At 40.1% G+C, this 20,144-nt stretch overlaps 1 protein-coding gene across 3 annotated transcripts in view; it reads left to right on the forward strand.

Annotated features, from left to right (window-relative positions):
• cacna2d3a (calcium channel, voltage-dependent, alpha 2/delta subunit 3a) overlaps window positions 1-20,144 on the forward strand; it is a 127,576-nt gene that overhangs the window by 59,774 nt on the left and 47,658 nt on the right. For 2 of the 3 annotated variants that reach the window (XR_007187640.1, XM_048211103.1), the window contains exons 14-23: window positions 2,853-2,870; window positions 7,862-7,933; window positions 8,748-8,828; window positions 11,154-11,228; window positions 12,254-12,337; window positions 12,806-12,877; window positions 13,004-13,065; window positions 18,204-18,271; window positions 19,872-19,917; window positions 20,018-20,112. Coding sequence is in view for 2 of the 3 variants with exons in the window: in XM_048211103.1 (XP_048067060.1) it covers window positions 2,853-2,870; window positions 7,862-7,933; window positions 8,748-8,828; window positions 11,154-11,228; window positions 12,254-12,337; window positions 12,806-12,877; window positions 13,004-13,065; window positions 18,204-18,271; window positions 19,872-19,917; window positions 20,018-20,112 (673 nt within the window). In the remaining variant the exon portion in view is untranslated. The remainder of the gene's footprint in view (window positions 1-2,852; window positions 2,871-7,861; window positions 7,934-8,747; window positions 8,829-11,153; window positions 11,229-12,253; window positions 12,338-12,805; window positions 12,878-13,003; window positions 13,066-18,203; window positions 18,272-19,871; window positions 19,918-20,017; window positions 20,113-20,144) is intronic. The other variant, XM_048211104.1, reaches the window with a different exon arrangement.

Consider the following 20,144-nt stretch of genomic DNA (forward strand, 5'->3'; position numbering starts at 1 on the left):
ACAGCTGGTATCATATATCCTGCTGAAAATGAGTATTGGAAGCATTTCAGATATTTCAGTATTGATATGTATAGAAAAATCAATATTTTTAACAACATTACATTGAACTTAGTTTATTTCAGATGCCTTTTTAAAAGACTACAATTGAACAATGTAAATATGATTAAATATACAAACCTGATTCCAAAAAAGTTGGGACACTGTTCAAATTGTGAATAAAAACAGAATGCAATGATGTGGAAGTTTCAAATTTCAATATTTTATTCAGAATACAACATAGATGACATATCAAATGTTTAAACTGAGAAAATGTATCATTTTAAGGGAAAAATAAGTTGATTTTAAATTTCATGGCATCAACACATCTCAAAAAAGTTGGGACAAGGCCATGTTTACCACTGTGTGGCATCCCCTCTTCTTTTTATAACAGTTTGCAAACGTCTGGGGACTGAGGAGACAAGTTGCTCAAGTTTAGGAATAGGAATGTTGTCCCATTCTTGTCTAATACAGGCTTCTAGTTGCTCAACTGTCTTAGGTCTTCTTTGTCGCATCTTCCTCTTTATGATGCGCCAAATGTTTTCTATGGGTGAAAGATCTGGACTGCAGGCTGGCCATTTCAGTACCCGGATCCTTCTTCTACGCAGCCATGATGTTGTAATTGATGCAGTATGTGGTCTGGCATTGTCATGTTGGAAAATGCAAAGTCTTCCCTGAAAGAGACGACGTCTGGATGGGAGCATATGTTTTTCTAGAACTTGGATATACCTTTCAGCCATAGGCGCCGATCCCGTGGGTGCTCCAGCCCCCGAGCACCCACGGAAAAATACGAGATATTCTCCATTGATTTTAACCAACAGAAAATCAATTGGAGCTTTCAGACACTATTTTCACCCTTTTTTAAAGTTTATTTAAGGCCGTTTCTATGGCAATATTTTAATGGCAAATGTCGAGAGCGCATCCAAGTGATGCGCGAGCACAAATGGCTCTGCTCTCGATCAGATACATCAGCGCGCTCAAACTCTCCTTGCATGAGATATCAGCGAGAGCATGACTCGCGACAACACTCGTGAAAAGAATGTGCTTTTTGGGTCGAAATTGTCATATTGCTGCACGGATATAATGCAAATAAAACATCAAGTTGACGTTGATTTGAGTTAAATAAGAAGCGAACTAGCGCTGAAACGTGTTCTTTTTGAAATTGTGGCTCGTGCAAGTTAGTCTTCTGACATACGCGTCAATCTATTGCTTGACTCTTCTTTCCAGGGAAATCACTAACAAAATGCACACATACACACATCCTGCTCTTGGTATACAAACATTGATTAACTTCTCTTAACTTTATGAGGGAAAAAAACAATATGAGGGCAGATTCGAACCACTGATAATTAGCGCGCGGCTGGACCTCTGACTGTATTAACGAAAATCCTACACTATTAGGGAACACGAAACCTGAACGCAGATTTATCTGTAATATAATATATGGGGGTTGATGTGGGGCACTGGGCACCCACCGGCAGAAACATAAATCGGCGCCTATGCTTTCAGCATTGATGGTGCCTTTCCAGATGTGTAAGCTGCCCATGCCACACGCACTCATGCAACCCCATACCATCAGAGATGCAGGCTTCTGAACTGAGCGCTGATAACAACTTGGGTTGTCCTTGTCTTCTTTAGTCCGGATGACATGGCGTCCCAGTTTTCCAAAAAGAACTTCAAATTTTGATTCGTCTGAACACAGAACAGTTTTCCACTTTGCCACAGTCCATTTTAAATGAGCCTTGGCCCAGAGAAAACGCCTGCGCTTCTGGATCATGTTTAGATATGGCTTCTTTTTTGACCTATAGAGTTTTAGCCGGCAACGGCGAATGGAACGGTGGATTGTGTTCACAAACAATGTTTTCTGGAAGTATTCCTGAGCCCATGTTGTGATTTCCATTACAGTAGCATTCCTGTATGTGATGCAGTGCCGTCTAAGGGCCCGAAGATCACGGGCATCCAGTATGGTTTTCCGGCCTTGACCCTTACGCACAGAGATTGTTCCAGATTCTCTGAATCTTTGGATGATATTATGCACTGTAGATGATGATAACTTCAAACTCTTTGCAATTTTTCTCTGAGAAACTCCTTTCTGATATTGCTCCACTATTTTTCACCGCAGCATTGGGGGAATTGGTGATCCTCTGCCCATCTTGACTTCTGAGAGACACTGCCACTCTGAGAGGCTCTTTTTATACCCAATCATGTTGCCAATTGACCTAATAAGTTGCAAATTGGTCCTCCAGCTGTTCCTTTATATGTACATTTAACTTTTCCGGCCTCTTATTGCTACCTGTCCCAACTTTTTTGGAATGTGTAGCTCTCATGAAATCCAAAATGAGCCAATATTTGGCATGATATTTTAAAATGTCTCATTTTCAACATTTGATATGTTATCTAGATTCTATTGTGAATAAAATATAAGTTTATGAGATTTGTAAATTATTGCATTCCTTTTTTATTTGTACAGTGTCCCAACAGCCCAACCACCGAAACTTTGTAACAGTTTGGAAAGAATGTATTGAAGTGATTTCGAACTGCAATGCAGTCCTCAAATAACAAACTTCCTAGTTTTGCTTTGAACATGGATTTCAAACTTGGAACCTGTCAATGAGAATCAAGCCACGCTGTGAAAAAAGAAACTGAAATTATACAAAACGTCTGCAGAACCTCATGTTCAGTACATTACAGACCAGACCAAACCCAATGAAATTTAGAATAATAAGTGATTCAGATCCAGGCACTGCTTTCAGAAGTAATGACCAGGAGCATAATGACGGGTCGTAATATGTGTAATTTGTGTTTTGTCTTTGTAGCGACCACAGGCTCAAAAGGTAAAGGTTTAATTGTGATGTAATGGTGTTTCTACATAGCACATTAACCCATTGAGTGTATCTGCTTTGTTATGCTATATTGTGTGCAGTGGAAGTTTTAATTCTTTAGATTTTTCATGAAAGTGGCATTGTGTTGGCATTGTGTAGTGTGTGTCATGCTACCATACTCGATTTCACAGTCATCTGTATATTTGGAGTATCTGCTTTCTCTGTAGTATGGATTCCAGTTAGTGGCGGTCTTTGTATATGTGTGGAAGAGACAAGAGATGACTTGCCCGTAGTTGCCCGTAGTATGAAGACCAAAAAATAATGCCAAATAAAAGCATAACCATAAATAGTTTGTTCAATAACAGGGGTTATGAGAAGAGCTCTTTCAATACAGTTAATAGCAACTTGATAATGAAAGTTCAAAATTAAAAGACTTTTATTTTTAAAGGAACTCACAGATGTCAAAATCTAGCTGTCAGCTGTCAGCCAGCAAAAAGTGCATATAGTAAAAGCATGCACTTTCAAGAGAATTAATTCAACCAAAGTCAATAGCCAAGTGCCTAACCAAATGGAACACCAATCACGTTGCATTCAAACAGACTTCATAAAATTAAGGTTGAACCACTGCAGACACATGGACTATTTTAACGATGTCTTTAGTACCTTTCTGGACCTTGAAAGTGGTGGTTAAATTGTTGTCTATGGAGGAGCCAGACAGCTCACAGATTTCATCAAAAATATCTTAATTTGTGTTCAGAAGATGAACAAAGCTCTTACTGGATTGGAATGACATGAGGGTGAGTAATTAATGACAGAATTGTCATTTTTGGGTGAACTAACCCTCTATGCACACTTATTTTTCACTGGTTGGTCAGCTCTGATAAAGACCACGAAACTGCTCTGTTTTAAATGCATAGTAATCATCGACCAACCATACGATCCAGAAGGGCTTCAGTGACATATCTGATGACTAGTGTCTAATTCAGTCTGACTCTGTTTTATTCACTATCACTCTTAGCGTGAGGGTTTGAATGAGGCTCTGAGTGTGTGTAGGGTTCTCCGAGTCTGAGCTATTGTTGTGCCTGCAATTTTCACCACAGCATGATCATTCATCATTTTACAGCCCATTTACTCCTGCAGAGATATCGAGAGAGCAGAGCAAACAAGGAAAGGAAATTTATAGCAGAGTTTAAGCTGATTTGTCTGATCTGTAGTTCATTGCCCCACTTCTGACTTCTTGTGACAATGTATGTTTGTGACTTTTTTTTTTTTTTTTTTTTTTTTTTTTTTTTTACAATTCATGAATTAATCAAATGAGTGTTTGTAAATGTGCAATTGTGCATGAATCGTGCATATGCATGAGTGTTGCTGTCATCAGGGAGAAGTAGGCTGTGACGTTTTCTGATTTAGATGCAGATGATGAAGCTCTTCTCCAAATCAACCACAGAGTCCCTGGCAGCTGAGCCACATCCATCCACACCTGAGCATCAGCTCACATTATCACATGGTGCACATGAGTCTCTGTGTTCAGGGATTCATTACCATTTTATTTCGGAGAATTTCACAGATTTTGCATTATTCATCTGAAGTTATCGTAGTGTATTGATTGTGATTAGCGTAGTGTAGATTGTATTGGTGTAGATATCATAGTGTATTGATTAGTGTATTGTCCACTATTTATTGGTGCAGTGTTACCTTCTGTTAATGGTCTTCTTTATTATAGTTATATATTATATATTATACAGCTGTCTAATTTAAAAACACATGATCAGTCTAAGAGGTATCACATAATATAAGAACATGTACATTTATTTTATGTAAATTTATTTAATTTATTTAATCTTTAAAAGATACTGAATTTATGTTTTTTTTTTTTTTTTTTTTTTTTTTACATTTGGAAAAAAGAGAATTTGGGGTGAAGTAAATCTCATGTCTTGCTACACATGTTATATTAAGCTAATGTGATCACTAGCTTTTGAAAATGTTGATTGCTAAGTTCATCACACAGTTTTAGGGCAGCTGAGATTTTAAAAAAGGGTCTAGCAACAAAAGAGTCTTGCCTAGATGGTTTTTACAAACCCTGAAATACACTGCTCTAGGTTGTTTCCATGTGAAATGTCCACTCAGAGGCACTAAGAGTTTAGTACATTTGAGGCTATAATAATACAAAATAAATAAATAAAATAAAAAATAAGCTGACTAAAACTAATAAAATAAGTGGTTATTACAATAAAAAATATTAATAAATAATGGTTATATGAAATAAGTCAAACATCTAGATAAAAAATAGAAATGTTCAGTAAACAAGAAAAAATAATTCTAAAGACTGATTAAACCGCGCACACACTTATCGATTGTAAGGCCGATTATGAATGTAAATTGATACTTATGACTGATTGCGCTCAAACGCGTCCAGTCAGAGCCAGTTGCGTTCAGTCTGCGATTACAGTCAGTGTTCAAATTCCATGTGTAAGTATTTAAATCTGCTTCAGTCGCAGGAAACAATCGCTGTATGTTGAGCACCGTCTTAGAATGTTTTAGCTAGTCGTTAAATGTGTGCCCGGCTTTAGCTGGCTCTGATGTGTTTAATTAGGGATGGAACTAAACTCTCCAGGTTGTGACCCTCCAGGATAGCCCTGGATTAGATACTACATTTGATTTAAGAACTTCCTTAAAAAGTATTTTCTATAAAATACATTCACCACATTGGCATGGTCATGTGACTTATGATGTTAGTTGTTTTGCTTTCCCGTGCTTATGAATATGCTCCTGTTGCTTAATGGGATAGTAAACTGTCAACTGAATGCACACTTCAGTATCTCAGCAGACGTAGTAGATCATCCAGTTATTTTTCACCTTTGACACAATTGTCTTTCTTTATCCAGAATTCCCACTCCAAGGATTTTGCCCTTTAGAGTAAGTAGGGATGCTCACTTCCAGTTGGAATATGTCCAAAGAAAGCAAACAAGACCAAAAGAGCAAACAAAACAAGAACAGTAACTTTTTTGCTTAAAACTGCAGTCCGCCTTTTTTCCTCTTTGTCGCCATCTCTGTTTGAAACATGCGATTGCAGTCATATGCGGAAGTTTAGATAAGTTAAGTTGTTATAAGTGTCATTTTGATAAACAGTGTGATTGTCATGTTGCTGTGTAGTAATATACAACCGGTCGAGATGCGAGATGCAGAATGAATGAAATACTTTTAATGAACACCAACAACTACAAAGACAACTAGACAGAACGAGAGCTTAAATACACAGATCATTAACAGAACAGGTGAGAATTAGAAGCCATGACAAAAAATGAATGAATTAGAACACCATGACTATAAACTAAACATGACCCTGACATTATGCCCCCCCACTCCCCGGAAGGCGCTTCATTGCACTGCAAACTAAAGTCCGAAATGAGGAGCTAGGGGGCTCTGGAGGAGGATGAGGAGCAGGCAGAGGGAGACACCAGGGAGGAGATGATGGTGGGAGGAACCAGAGAAGAGATGATGGTGGAAGGTGCCAGAGTGGAGACAGGAGGAGACAGAGATGACCCAGAGCTGAGAAAGGATGAAAGCCTACAGCAGAACTGATAGAGAGATGAGCCAGGCTGGCATGATCAGAGGCCTCAGCCGGATCGAAGCAGCTGGGTGGAACCAGTGAAGGAGGAGCCAGGGGGCTGAAGGGAGACGGTGGAGGTGAGGCAGAGGATCTGAATGGCTTTGGCAGAGGAGGAGGGAGGCTAAGGAAGCTAATCCTCGAAGCAGAGCTAATGGCAATGAAGGAGACTTGGTGCTGGTTTGACTCAGTGGCAATGAAGACAACTTGGAACTGGGCTTAACTAGCAGCAACAAAGATGACTTGGAACTGGGCTGAACCAGCAGAGACTGTAGACCAGCAAATATTTCCTCATCTAGCTTATAAAATAATTCCTCAGTAGCCCAGCTCATTTCACACACCTCAGTGACAGGAATGTGGGCGGGCTCCAGTCCATTCTGATTAACTCCACTAATATGCCCTTGATGACAGACGCTGATGCCGGCTCACACCCCTGAACAGAATGCGAGATGGGCTCAAGCTCCAGGATGAACATACCCTCTGGCAATTGCTCTGGCTCTGTTTTCATGGTGGGCTTGGGCTCTGAGTCAGCTGTGGGCTCTGGCTTTTCTTCCGTGGCAGGCATAGTTGAAGGCTGGCTGGGCTCTGAGCTCTTATCAGCACCTACTGCAAATATTTGGCAAAGCTCCTTCGAGGAATCAAAAAAGACTCACTCCGTCTGAGGTGCAGGTCAAGAGAGATAAATCTAAATATATATGAGAGATTTGACTGCACACTCATTGCAGAGAGTTCCTTCGAGGACCATCCATGGGCAGATGTGGCTTCGACCACTCATTGAGGCCAGTGTTAGAGAAAACACATAATGAGCAGTAGAATAGTGGGTGAGACCCACCAGGTCTAGAAAGTCCCTCATATGATCCTTGAGGGAGCGATCCCCCTGCTCCAACAGGAGGCGATGAACAGCAGGTATATCCATTGTTTTAAATCCTTTTGCTGTTATTATCCAATCTGGGTCTCGTGTTCTGTCACGGGTTAGGTGTGTTGTATTATCCAAAAGACGATGCGTGATGCAGAATGAATGAAATAACAATACTTTTAATGAACACCAACAACTAGAAAGACAACACGATAAACCATTATCATTAACAATGAACTGTTTATTCCAAGTTTTCTAAAACCATATGATAGCTTTGTGAGGAACAGATGGATTTTAAGTCATTATTTACTGAAAGTCTTATCTTGATTTGTGATTTGTTTATAGTGGGAGTAAGCTTTGTAGCACTTTTAATGTCACAGGTGTTTCATCTGGAGACAGCAGCGATTTTTTTATTTTATTTTTTTTTTTACCTGCAGCAGTGTATTTCACATTTTGTAAAAACTTTTAGTTTCAGTTTAAAAATAAGTTTAAATGGCATTCATCCACCTCTTCACTATGTGGTGTTGTGTATTTGTACAGCTGGAAGATTCTCAGGTTCCTGTGCTCATGACTACTGTGGCCATGCCTGTGTTCAGCACCAAGAACGAGACCGTGAGTGATGTTAAACATTGACATCTGTAATTTTAACCAGTGGTTATTCATCATACAAGACCAAGGATGCCTAATCCTGTTCCTGGAGAGTTCAGCTCCAACCAGTGCTTAATATGTAAATTAATAATTGCCGGATCCACAACAACAATTACAAGGTGCTGTGACCGAAAGTGACCATACAACTTCCGTTTTCCCAGAACATACAATGACAATGATACATCTCTAAACGGTGATGGCACAACTATAAAAGCATCATTCACAAGTTTCTGCATGGCCCTCCCTACAGCCTGGTGTATTATTCTGTCACATATATTTAGCTAGGTTGAGATCAATTGAGATCGGTTGAGGTTGAGATCATTCAGTTGATCAGTGATATTCTCTCTCACCGACGACGACATTGCCTTTTTAATTACATCGATTTCTGATCTAACTCCTGTTTGATCTAACTCCTATATGCTCTGTCTCATATGCACGTATGCACTGTCACTATGTAATGCACTTGTTTATGCCAGATTGTTCAAAAACACATACCGGAACACAAAAATCCAAAATCTGCTATTTTCCGGAACAGGATCTGTCAGGATCCGGCTCAAGTTAAGCACAGGCTTCCAACCCTGATCAAACACAACTAAAGCAGCTTATTGAGATATTCAGGAGCACTTGATAATTCCAGACAAATGTCCTGGATCAGGGTTGGATCTGAACTCTGCAAGTAGGTAGATCTCCAGGAACAGGATTGGGCACACTTGTACATATGCCAATGTAAGAAAGAAAAAAAAGATGTCCCTAACACACTCATGTTCATTGTTTTAAGAGAAATAAAGGAATTCTTCTTGGAGTGGTTGGCACAGATGTTCCAGTGTCTGAAATACTGAAGGCTATCCCTAAATACAAGGTACACAAACAACCTATAAATCTTATATAATTCTTATAGTCATCAGTTTATTAGAAGGACAAGAAGGAGATAAGGACAAACAGGTCAGTAATCCACAGGCAAGAGAAACAGAGTCTGAATAGTCTTTGTGGCAGACATCAATGAGACCAGACAAACTGTGTGTGCTGTGTGTGAGTCTTAAAGTGTTAGTTCACCCAAAAATGAAAATGATGTCATTAATGACTCACCCTCATGTCGTTCCACACCCGTAAGACCTCCGTTCATCTTCGGAACACAGTTTAAGATATTTTAGATTTAGTCAGAGAGCTTTCTGTCCCTCCATTGAAAATGTATGTACGGTAGACTGTCCATGTCCAGAAAGGTCATAAAAACATCATCAAAGTAGTCCATGTGACATCAGTGGGTTAGTTAGAAGTTTTTGAAGCATCTAAAATACATTTTGGTCCAAAAATAACAAAAACTACGACTTTATTCAGCATTGTCTTCTCTTTCGGGTCTGTTGTATATCCGCTTTCACTCCACAGTGACGCTGCTTCTTCTTCTTCTTTCCTGTTTTACGGCGGTTGGCATCCAGCTTATTGGTGCATTACCGCCCCTTTCTGCTCCGGACAGTGACGCTGATGACATGTTGTCTGGTGCGCCTGAGCTTCGTTTACAGTCTGAGGGAGACGCGCGCTGTATTCAAGCTATTCTACATTGTTTGTATTTTGGTACTGCTATATTTTTTAAAATGGTGCGTAAGTGTGCATGTCACGGATGTCCTAATCGCGTCACTGTCCGGAGCAGAAGGGGGCGGTAATGCACCAATAAGCTGGATGCCAACCGCCGTAAAACAGGAAAGAAGAAGAAGAAGCAGCGTCACTGTGGAGTGAAAGCGGATATACAACAGACCCGAAAGAGAAGACAATGCTGAATAAAGTCGTAGTTTTTGTTATTTTTGGACCAAAATGTATTTTCGATGCTTCAAAAACTTCTAACTAACCCACTGATGTCACATGATGATGTTTGATGACTTTGACTTTGATGATGTTTTTATTACCTTTCTGGACATGGACAGTATACCGTACATACATTTTTAATGGAGGGACAGAAAGCTCTCGGACTAAATCTAAAATATCTTAAACTGTGTTCTGAAGATGAACGAAGGTCTTACGGGTTTGGAACGACATGAGGGTGAGTCATTAATGACATAATTTTCATTTTTGGGTGAACTAACCCTTTAATGCATTCCACAATTGACTGTAAATGAGGAATATGTGTGTGATTATAGTCTGGGGAGAATACACAGTGTGAACACTGAGGTAGAGTTTGGGTGGTTGTGCGGAAGGTGAGGGAGAGCTTGGTGGAGACATGACAGATTTACAGAAGAAATTTGGATTGCTCTCCCTCATCAACCCTATTGCTATAATAAGAAATGTTAACTTTATTTTGATAGTCCACTTTGGACATTCTATTATAAGTAACTTTGCAACTAATCATCTAGCAGTCATTAGACTATTAGTAGACTGTCAGATTAATATCTGCTAACACTTTATTTTGATGCTCCCCTAACTGACTATAAGTAACTCTGCAACTTTGCAGTACATATCAACTTATTCTACTAACCCTAACCTAACAAAGGAACTCTCCAATAATACTCTGAGAGTTAGTTGACATGCAAAGTTACTTCTAGTTAGTAGAATGTCTAAATTGGACTATTGAAATAAAGTGTAACCTAAGAAATCACTCTTATTGATCAGAAACTTCAAAAACCAATAGGACCCATTATAATCAGTGAAACTGTATACACTGAAAGTGGCACAGCACAACATGATGAGTCACTGAGAGTAAAGAGAGGCCCTGTTCTATTCCTGAGTCTAGTCGCTTCTTTTGACACAAAGGACAAATGGATCATGTCTGCTCGCCAGCTCCTGGAGCAAGTAAGACAGAGAAGCATCAGTCATGCATCTGTCTTGGTTTTAAATATTAAAATAGACATATCAAATAGTAGTTGATGTTACTGTTCAATCAATTAACATTTATCTCTATAGCACATTTAAAAACATCACAAGTTGACCAAAGTGCTTTACACTACCAAAAATTACCATACAGACACAATTAAATATATACAATATAACACACAATCTCATCATCAGTTTCATTGAGTAGAGTAGAGGTGAGGCTTCAGCTGAGATTATAGATGTCTGCGACACTAACAGACATGGACTAAAAGCCACAGAACTCACAGGGTCTTTAAAAGGCTGTGGACTACCACAATTTAAAAGCATGACAGTATCTCTGAATTTGATTGCTGCTTCTGCTGTGTGTGTGTGTGTCTGTTCACAGCTGGGAATCCATGGTTATGCCTTTGCCATCACCAACAACGGATACATACTCACCCATCCAGACCTGCAGCCTCTGGTAATGCATCGCTTGTGATGATGATAGCGGAGAGCAGTCCTCCAGCACATGCTGAGACTGATGGGAGAATGCATCTCATTAGAGTCATTGTGCTGTGAGACGACAGCTGTGGACGGCCTCTGATCGACTGTAATGAGTGTTTGACAGATGATGAGATGGGAACACACTCCACTTACATCAACAGCTCAAGAATCAAACCTCCTTCATGATCTCACTGCTGCCAATAAACAAAGCTGTGCAATAGTCAAAGAGGGAAAGTAATCAGTAGAAGCAAGATTTGAGCTAGAAGGCACTGAAAACAGTCAAGATGATCACAAGTTTTTAGATATTTTTGGTCCTATGCATGAATCTTCAAAAATCTTCAAAAATCCAGCATATACCAGCATGAATTCCATGTTGGTCCAGGCTGGTTTACGCTGATTAGAGCTGGTGTAATGCAGGTGACCAGCAATGCAGGATTTTTTTTTTTTTAGCGGTGTCTGGAAGAATATCTAGGTTATATTTCATCCCATCAAAAGATGAAGAAATTATATTTTGCAATGTATAAAAAAAACTTTTTAAGAGCCTGTTTGATACACACTGTATCAAACTACAAATTGCAACAGAAAAAGCCAGCTTCTTTATCCTCTCCCATTCAAAAAGACTCTTCCTTTAGTGTCATTCTGCCACTGGAGGGCAGTCTATACCTGTCACACACACACACTGATTCACAGAGCTTATCTTAAAAGAAAAGCTTAATGACAGAATAAAGCTGTGGTGCAGAGCTCCTGTCATATCATGAGGACTAACAGCTTTAGTGGCTTATAGTGGGACAAACATTCATTACAGTTTTACATGTTGTATTGACATGTACAGAACATAGATCTTTTTTAATGATCTGTAGAAGAAAGTCAGTGACTAGTGATGTGAGAATTTTCACATTTTATTATGATAATATAGTGTATATTATAGCATCACACTAATGCACATCATGTTTTTCCCACGTTAATCAATATCATTGGTGTTTCCATGTCATGTGTTTCTAGTATGAAGAAGGGAAAAAGAGGAGAAAATCCAGCTACAGCAGTGTGGATCTGTCTGAGGTGGAGTGGGAAGACAAGGAGGATGAGGTACGCTTGTGTTTGTATTTATTAAAAGAAGTTATAAATATAGTTTAAATGAAAGTTCTGATGGAACATGCTCATTAAAACCTTTTAATCATAACACAAGGATAAATATCAAATCCTGTCATATCAGTTTTATTGTCACATCACCAACATAACACTTGCCGTGGTGAGTGAAAGTCTTGAGAGTGGCTCCAGACAGTGCAGAATACAATTTACATACTTACAGACAATATACAGATGCAATGCACAATATACAATTAGATATACTCAATATACATAGTATAGATAGACATACTTTACAGTTAACAATACACATTATACACAATATGTATACAATATACACATATTATATAAAATAATAGTATATAAAAAGTATATATACAACCAAACCCTGAAAGTACAGTACAGAGGAGTTTGGGGACAAAATATAATGAAATGCTTTAAAATATTTATTTATTTATTTTTGTCCAGTTGCGTAATGCCATGGTGAACAGACAGACAGGAAGCTTCTCCATGAGAGTGAAGAAGACTGTGGATAAAGGGGCAAGAAACTCCTTCTACACACACACACACACACACACACACATATGAGTGATAAAAATATGTTTGAAAGGTCTTTTCTTTCATTTTCTTATAGTGTTTGTGTGTTTGTTTATGACTGTGTCTCAGAAGCGTGTGCTTGTTCTACACAATGACTACTACTACACAGACATCAAAGGAACTCCCTTCAGGTGAGATTTATTTATTCATTTATTTTCTTATTTTTTGCCCTTATAGTGTGTATAGAACCATGTAGAACAACAGAAACACTTGGAGAATGAGACAGAAGACTGCACTCATACCTGCTTCCCAGTGAACCTATAGCTTTTCTGCTTACTACTGACTGCAGCAATGCTCCAAAAACATTATTTTAAACAACAAATGTGACCCGTCATGGAAACCAGGGACACAAGTCGGCAGCACTACTATTGAGCAAACTGAGAAAGAAGCGGGGTTTTTTTTCAAAATTGGTGATTTTCGTTTTTTTGCAGAATCTGTTAGTTGAGATCACGAAGAAGCATCTCCGTGTTTTAGGTAGCAGTATTGGTTTATTTAAAAGCGTACATTTTGAGGTTGAAATCGGCTTGTTTTTCTGGGATTCTATCTCACAGTAGGGGCGTGTCATTGTCTGTTTGTATTTCCATACTGTAATCGGATACGCCGGCTTTTGTTTCTTTTGTTATTGCCGCCGCCCTCCAAGGGAAGCGTGGCTACTTATTTATGCAGCGCTCTGGCCGGCTCTAGCTGATATCAAAATTTAATGAAGATGGACGCTGCAAAGAATATCGCAGACGCAGAGCTGAACCGTGGCCGTTACACCGAAAATGTTTTGAAGTACAACATACAGCTGGATTCTTTAGCTGCGGAAAAAAGAGTGGCAGGACATGCAAATTATTGGACATTTAGAGGCAAACAGACGCATAGTAGTGCAAACTTCGGAGATGGTTACATCCACAAAGAAGACCCCGACAAAGAGAAAGTGTGCCCGAACAACTTATTTCATTGGAGGCAATGAGATCTTTTCTGTTTCTTATGGGGTGAGTTTCCATAAACATCAAAGTTTGTCGTTTTGTGTTCATTCTAAGAACACGTAGGCTACACGTTATCTCATGTGTCTTTTGTTATTAGCTAGCTCAGGAGTTTCGTTTTAATTGTAATCGTTAGCATCGTATCACTTGCCAAAAACCCCCATTACTATAATGGGCTTTTAGATGGTAACGTTAGTATCTGCTATTAATTTAAATAATGCTTCAACTGCTTGAATTGACTGGTGTGAATGACTTAGTTCATGTAAACCTTACTATTCTTGAATTGAATGTGACGCTAATAATTTTAGCAGGTTACTACTTAATATTCTTAACAAGGATTTACTAATGTAATAGTAAATGTATCAGATTAAATTCCTACATAAGTAAAAGTATAAAGTATCCGTAGCCGTAAAATGTGCGTTATAAGTCAAAAGTAAGAGTATTTATTGAAGAGTTTAATGTACAGGATTTTTTAATCCTTTGACTAAAACCAGGTCTAACCACTAACTGAGGTCTAAACCAGGACTATACGGTTATCACAGAATCCTGTTCAAAAAGTCCTAATGTCAAAAAAGATAAATTACTGACATTTACAATGCACATTATCCTTTATAATAGTATGCGGTCAGATTTTTCCCGTTGCGTCTGTCGTTGCTATGCAACCATGCAGCTTTACAGGGGGTATGGCTTATCTAAATGAGATGTAAATGAGCCCTTTTGTCACTCCCAGCAGGTGAGAACAGGCGAGAACTGCAAAATCTTTAGGTAATTTTCTGCCCTTTGAGCATTTTTGAGTGCCTACCTTCAAATGGCCACAACTTCTCCAAATATTATCAGATTTCCATGTGTTACACATCGTTGGAAAGCTTGGAGACTACACTTTCAGAATCTGCGAATAACTCAAAATGCCCCAGAACCGACTTGTGTCCCTACTTTCCGTGACTGGTCACATATATAGCCCAGGTCCAAAATTAGTGTTGAAATTCATTATCAGATCATTGTGCACAGTCCATTTCTCTCTGATCTCCATTACATGAAGATGAAAACAGTTCCCTTTCTGTCACTTCGACGCTGTGTTGTAAACAACATATGGGGATTCGCTCTTGAGAGCCCCATTCACCTCTGAGAGTATCAGAAAAGGCCAATGAAATTGGCTTGCAGAATTTGCAAGTGCACTTCAGCTTTGTTCTTTGGAGCCAAAGCAGTGCTTCTCATTATCACCTCTGTTGATTCTGGATTTACGGCACTATTCAGCAGTCTTTCTTTTCCGGTGTGCACGGATATGTGCGAGACGGTACCCTGAGTGCTTCGGTGGTTTTTCAAAGAGTAAAATTTCTAAAAAAGGGGATTTCCTCTAAAAGAGCATTACATGGCTGTTTGCGTCTTTTTAAAGATGCCGTTACATCCATGTCCTACTGGATGCAGGCGATTTCTTTCTGTCTCCAATGGACACTGTGTTCAGTGCTCTGGCCATGCCCCCGCTGAAACAACATTTGTGGGTGGCTCATGTTCTCACTGTAAGAGCATGACCATTGGAAAGTTGAGATCGCGGCTCTCTTATGTCTTTAAAAGACTGAGAGCCTCCTCAGCCACTACCTGTCTTGGTCTTCTACCTCTGGGTACGAGGCCTTGGCGGAAATCACTCAGGGAGCGATCTAGGGGGCGAAATGGCAGTGCTTTCGCTGTGTAAATCCCTGTGAACCTTCCATTCCCCAGCACGTTCTGTTCCCCTGGTTGAGTTTTTGGATGAGTTAGGTGGGTCACCTACGGGTGAGCTTAATTTCTCAGAGGGATGACGAGTTATCGCTCTCAGCATCGGAGGGTGGGTTTATGCCTTCTGATTCTGAAGACTCGGCTGCGTTGCCACCCTCGGGTGTTGTAGCGCAGTCTAAGTCTGACGCTGAGCTGGCACCCGTGCTTGCCTGGGCTGCCGCGAGCAGTGGCCTTGAGTATGTTCCACGCCCTCACCCAAGTGCTCATGGTTAGATGATTGGTTTCTGGGTGCAGATCTGAACAGACTGGAAGCTTGGGGACGATATCCCTGATCGTCTCTGGGCAAATGGGAAACTTATGAATGACCTCTGTGGTTGCATCTAGACAGACAGAAGACTGGGAAACAACCTTCATGGTCTCATCTGAAAAGACTTGAAACTCAGAGACAATCTCCCTCATAGTCTTTGGGCAGACTGGAAACTTGGGAACGACCTCTGTGGTTGCATCTAGACAAACAGAAGACCTGGGAATAATCTCCACTTCAATAAGAGCATGAGAGCAGTGTGCTGCCCAAACACACATTATGGTCGGCGCCATAATAGGGAGAGCAATCAGTAGGAGAGGGTTCCCTGTGCAGATCTCTGGGACGATAGCTGGCAATAGGTTAAGCTCTGGAATGAGAGCGGGCACTTGACTCTGGTCAGGGGCTGGAGCCTGCACTGGACACTGATCTGAAGCAGTTTCTTGGTCTGGGGGAAATTCTCGTACGGATTCAAGGACTGGAGGTAAATTTTGAGTAGGTTCCACTTTATATTCAGGGGATAGAGTGGACTCCGAAGCAGACTTTTGGGCTGGAACGGGCTCAATACAAAACTCTGAAACTGGAGTGAACTCTTTACTGAATGCTGGGGCTGAAACAGACTCATTACTGAATTCTAAGGTTAGAGCGGATTTGTGACTGAATTTTGGGATGGGATTAAACAGATGGGACTGGAGCCATCTTTGTACTGTGCTCAGGGGCTAGTGCCATCTCTAGACAAAGGTCAGGGGCTGGAGCCATCACTAGGCTATGGTCAGGGGCTAAAGCAGACACTGGCCTGTGGTCAGGGGCTGGAATTACAGACACTGGGCTGTGGTCAGGGACTGGCCGGGTAGAGGACCCTTTCTTCTTCCTCTCCCGCCTCCTCTGGGCAGAGGTGAAAAGAAGCACTGAGGTTTTAATAGTCTCCGGACTAGGCCCAGACTCGGAAGCAGATTCTGTAATTGGAATGAACTTATAACTGCACTTCAGGGCTGGAACAGGCTTGTGACTGAACACTGGGGTTTCCCTTACTGGAACGGACTGGTGAATTTCTTTCACTTGAATGGACTGGTAAATTTCTCTCACTGGAACAGACTGGGGAAGATGATTCATTGAAACAGACTGGGGAAGATGATTTATTGGAACAGACTGGGGAAAGGAAACCTCGGCGCAGACTTCCTGGCAGGACGGGACTCTTGATACTTGTGTTCGCAAGGGGAGTGAAGATGGTGAAGGACTTGGGAGGAGTTCTGTGGTGTTTGATGGCTTGATGGACAAAATCTCTGATGCCAGGATGTCTGGAGTGGACTGGACAGAAAGCAACTGAGTGGAACTGGTGTCTTCCTCAACAGTATAAGATGATCCACACAACCATAGAACATAATTGATATATTTCTTTAAAAAAAAAAGTTGCTGCAGCCGATGGAATTTGTTGATAAAGGTGATCATCCAAACCAAACCATACTTTTGTTTATGGTCTGGTCTTTTTTCATGACAGAAGACAACAACAGGTATAAGTGAAACACAACTTTTATTTGCTGGTTTATTTGCCCGAATGGATACAGGCAGCTGATGTCGATAACACGTAAGAGATGAAGACGGATGACTGAAGACTGAAGACAGGTGAAGACAATCTAGTTGCATACTCAGGTAAGTAGCACAGATAGGTAACCGGGTAAATTGCAGTGTATACAACAATGAGGGTAGACAGTTCTAGTAGCGATGAGACCAGACACTGTGGTGAGGAAAGTAACTAGTGAGATCATGAGGGTAATAGCTTGCAGGTGCAGGTGATTAAGGAGTGTGTGCAGGTGTGAGCCAGAGAGGATGATGGGAAGTGTAGTGCTGAGGAGACAGGCATGGTGAATGGAGCTGGTGAGCTGGTGACACATGTGAGAAGCTTCTGGGAAGGAATTAAACCAAATGATTCTGATGACATACTTCAGCTCAGGTGTTTGAGAACCACAAAATAAATGAAAAATGAAATAGCACTTTATTTCAACATTTATTCTCCTGATCCAGCCCTGTGCAAAGCATGCTGGGAACTAGAAATCCACTGCCCAGTTTCAGTCAATGAAAAAAAAAAAAAAAAGATGAATATAGTCCCAACACAAATGGATTAAGGTAAATATAATTTCATTTGATTAAATAAAATTGAGTACTGATGGCAATTAAGAAAAAAATAAAGATTTGTGCTGCTCATTTTAATTAAGTAAACTGAACAAACAGCTAAAACCTTTTTTTTTTTTTTTTTTTGAGTATATGATTTATTTCTCCCTGTTTTCAGCTTAGGAGTGGCTCTGTCCAGAGGTCATGGCAAATATCTTTTCAGAGGAAATATATCTGTTGAAGAAGGTAATTATAGGTTTAAAGAGACTCTGTCTGCTACATTTCCTTTGATTCATTATGATAAATGTGTCTTGTCTGTTTTTTTTGTTGTTTTTTTTTGAGTGTGTGTGTGTGTGCATTTTTGTGACATATTAGGACAGAAATTTGTATAATGACATGGGTATGACATAGGTATTACAAGGAGAGGGTAACTTATGAGGACATTACCCCATGTCCCCACTTTTCAAAAGGCTTATAAATCATACAGAATGAGTTTTTTTGAGAAAGTAAAAATGTGTTAAAGGCTCATGTGTTAAAATTCATTGGAACTGATTGCATATGTTTCCTGCTGCCATATGTGAATTTGCAAGCTTAAGCTGCGATTTACACTTATATACATTCATCAGCCACTTTTTAACTACATCTGTTCAACTGCTCGTTAACGCAAATATCTAATCAGCCCAATCACATGACAGCAACTCAGTGCATTTAGGCATGTAGACATAGTCAAGATGGTCTGCTGAAGTTCAAGCTTTGCATCAAAAGAAGAAAGATGATTTAAGTGACTTTGAACGTGGCATGGTTGTTGGTGCCAGACGGGCTGGTCGGAGAATTGCAGAAACTGCTGATCTACTGGCATTTTTTTTATACACGACCATCTCTAGAGTGTACAGAGAATACCCCCCACCCCAAAAAAAAAAAAAAAATCCTGTGATTGGCAATTGGTAAAGGAGAATAACCAGGAGAGAATAAAAGTTGAATAACCAGAATTCTCAAAGGAGAATAACCAGACTGGTTCCAGCTGATAGAAAGGCAACAGTAACTCAAATAACCACTTGTTACAACCTAGGTCTGCAGAAGAACATCTCTGAACACACAAAACGTCGAACCACACCGGTGCCACTCCTGTCAGCTAAGAACAGCAAACGGAGGCTACAAATCACACAGGCTCACCAAAATTGAACAATAGAAGATTGTAAAGAACTTTGCCTGGTCTGATAAGTCTCAATTTCTGCTGTTACATTGAGATGGTAGGGTCAAAATTTGGCATAAACAACATGAAAGCATGGATCCATCCTGCCTTGTATCAACGGTTCAGGCTGCTGGTGGTGTAATGGTGTGGGGGATATTTTCTTGGCACACTTTGGGTTCCTTAAACTGTGTCTACACCAGATGCAAACGGCCGATGCGACGCGACAAAAGCAGGTAGAACCCATAATAATCAGTGATGCTGTCTACACTGGATGCGGCATGGCTTAACGCAAAGTGACATGATGGAAAACTGATGCCCCTTTTTATTTCTGACCTACTTAAAGTGCTTGCTCTATATGATACGAAGGACAAATGGATTTTCAACGGTTGCTTTGTCATGTCCAGTGTAGACAGCTTCTAGCTGTTGCGGCATGATGCAACGCGACAACGGTCGCATCCAATGTATATATTTGCAGCTGTTAATCAGCTTGCATTCTGTAGTATATGATTGCTAATATGATTACATGTCAGGACTGAACTTGAACTTTAATGTTGATGTTCCTCATCAACAAATGTTGCTGATCAAGGATTATGTGAGGCAGATTATGTGAATCTGAAGCAGCACTAAGCATGATGAGTGTTTCTTCTGTTTCAGGACTACATGATTTGGAGCATCCAGATGTTGTGTTAGCAGATGAATGGTACAGTAGTATCTTTAGAGGTTTTATTCGGTGCCTTATCTGTGTCTACAGTATGTGTATGATGTTTGCATGTGTGTGACTGATTGGTTTGACATTTCAGGACATACTGTAACACAGAGGAACATCCAGAACATCATTTCCTATCTCAGATCGATGCCATTAAGCTCTATTTTAATGGAGAACCACATCTGAAGTGTGAGTTGAGTGCATATGCACACTAACATTGA

This window comes from Megalobrama amblycephala, linkage group LG12 (genome assembly GCF_018812025.1).
Source record: "Megalobrama amblycephala isolate DHTTF-2021 linkage group LG12, ASM1881202v1, whole genome shotgun sequence".
NCBI lineage: Eukaryota > Metazoa > Chordata > Actinopteri > Cypriniformes > Xenocyprididae > Megalobrama > Megalobrama amblycephala.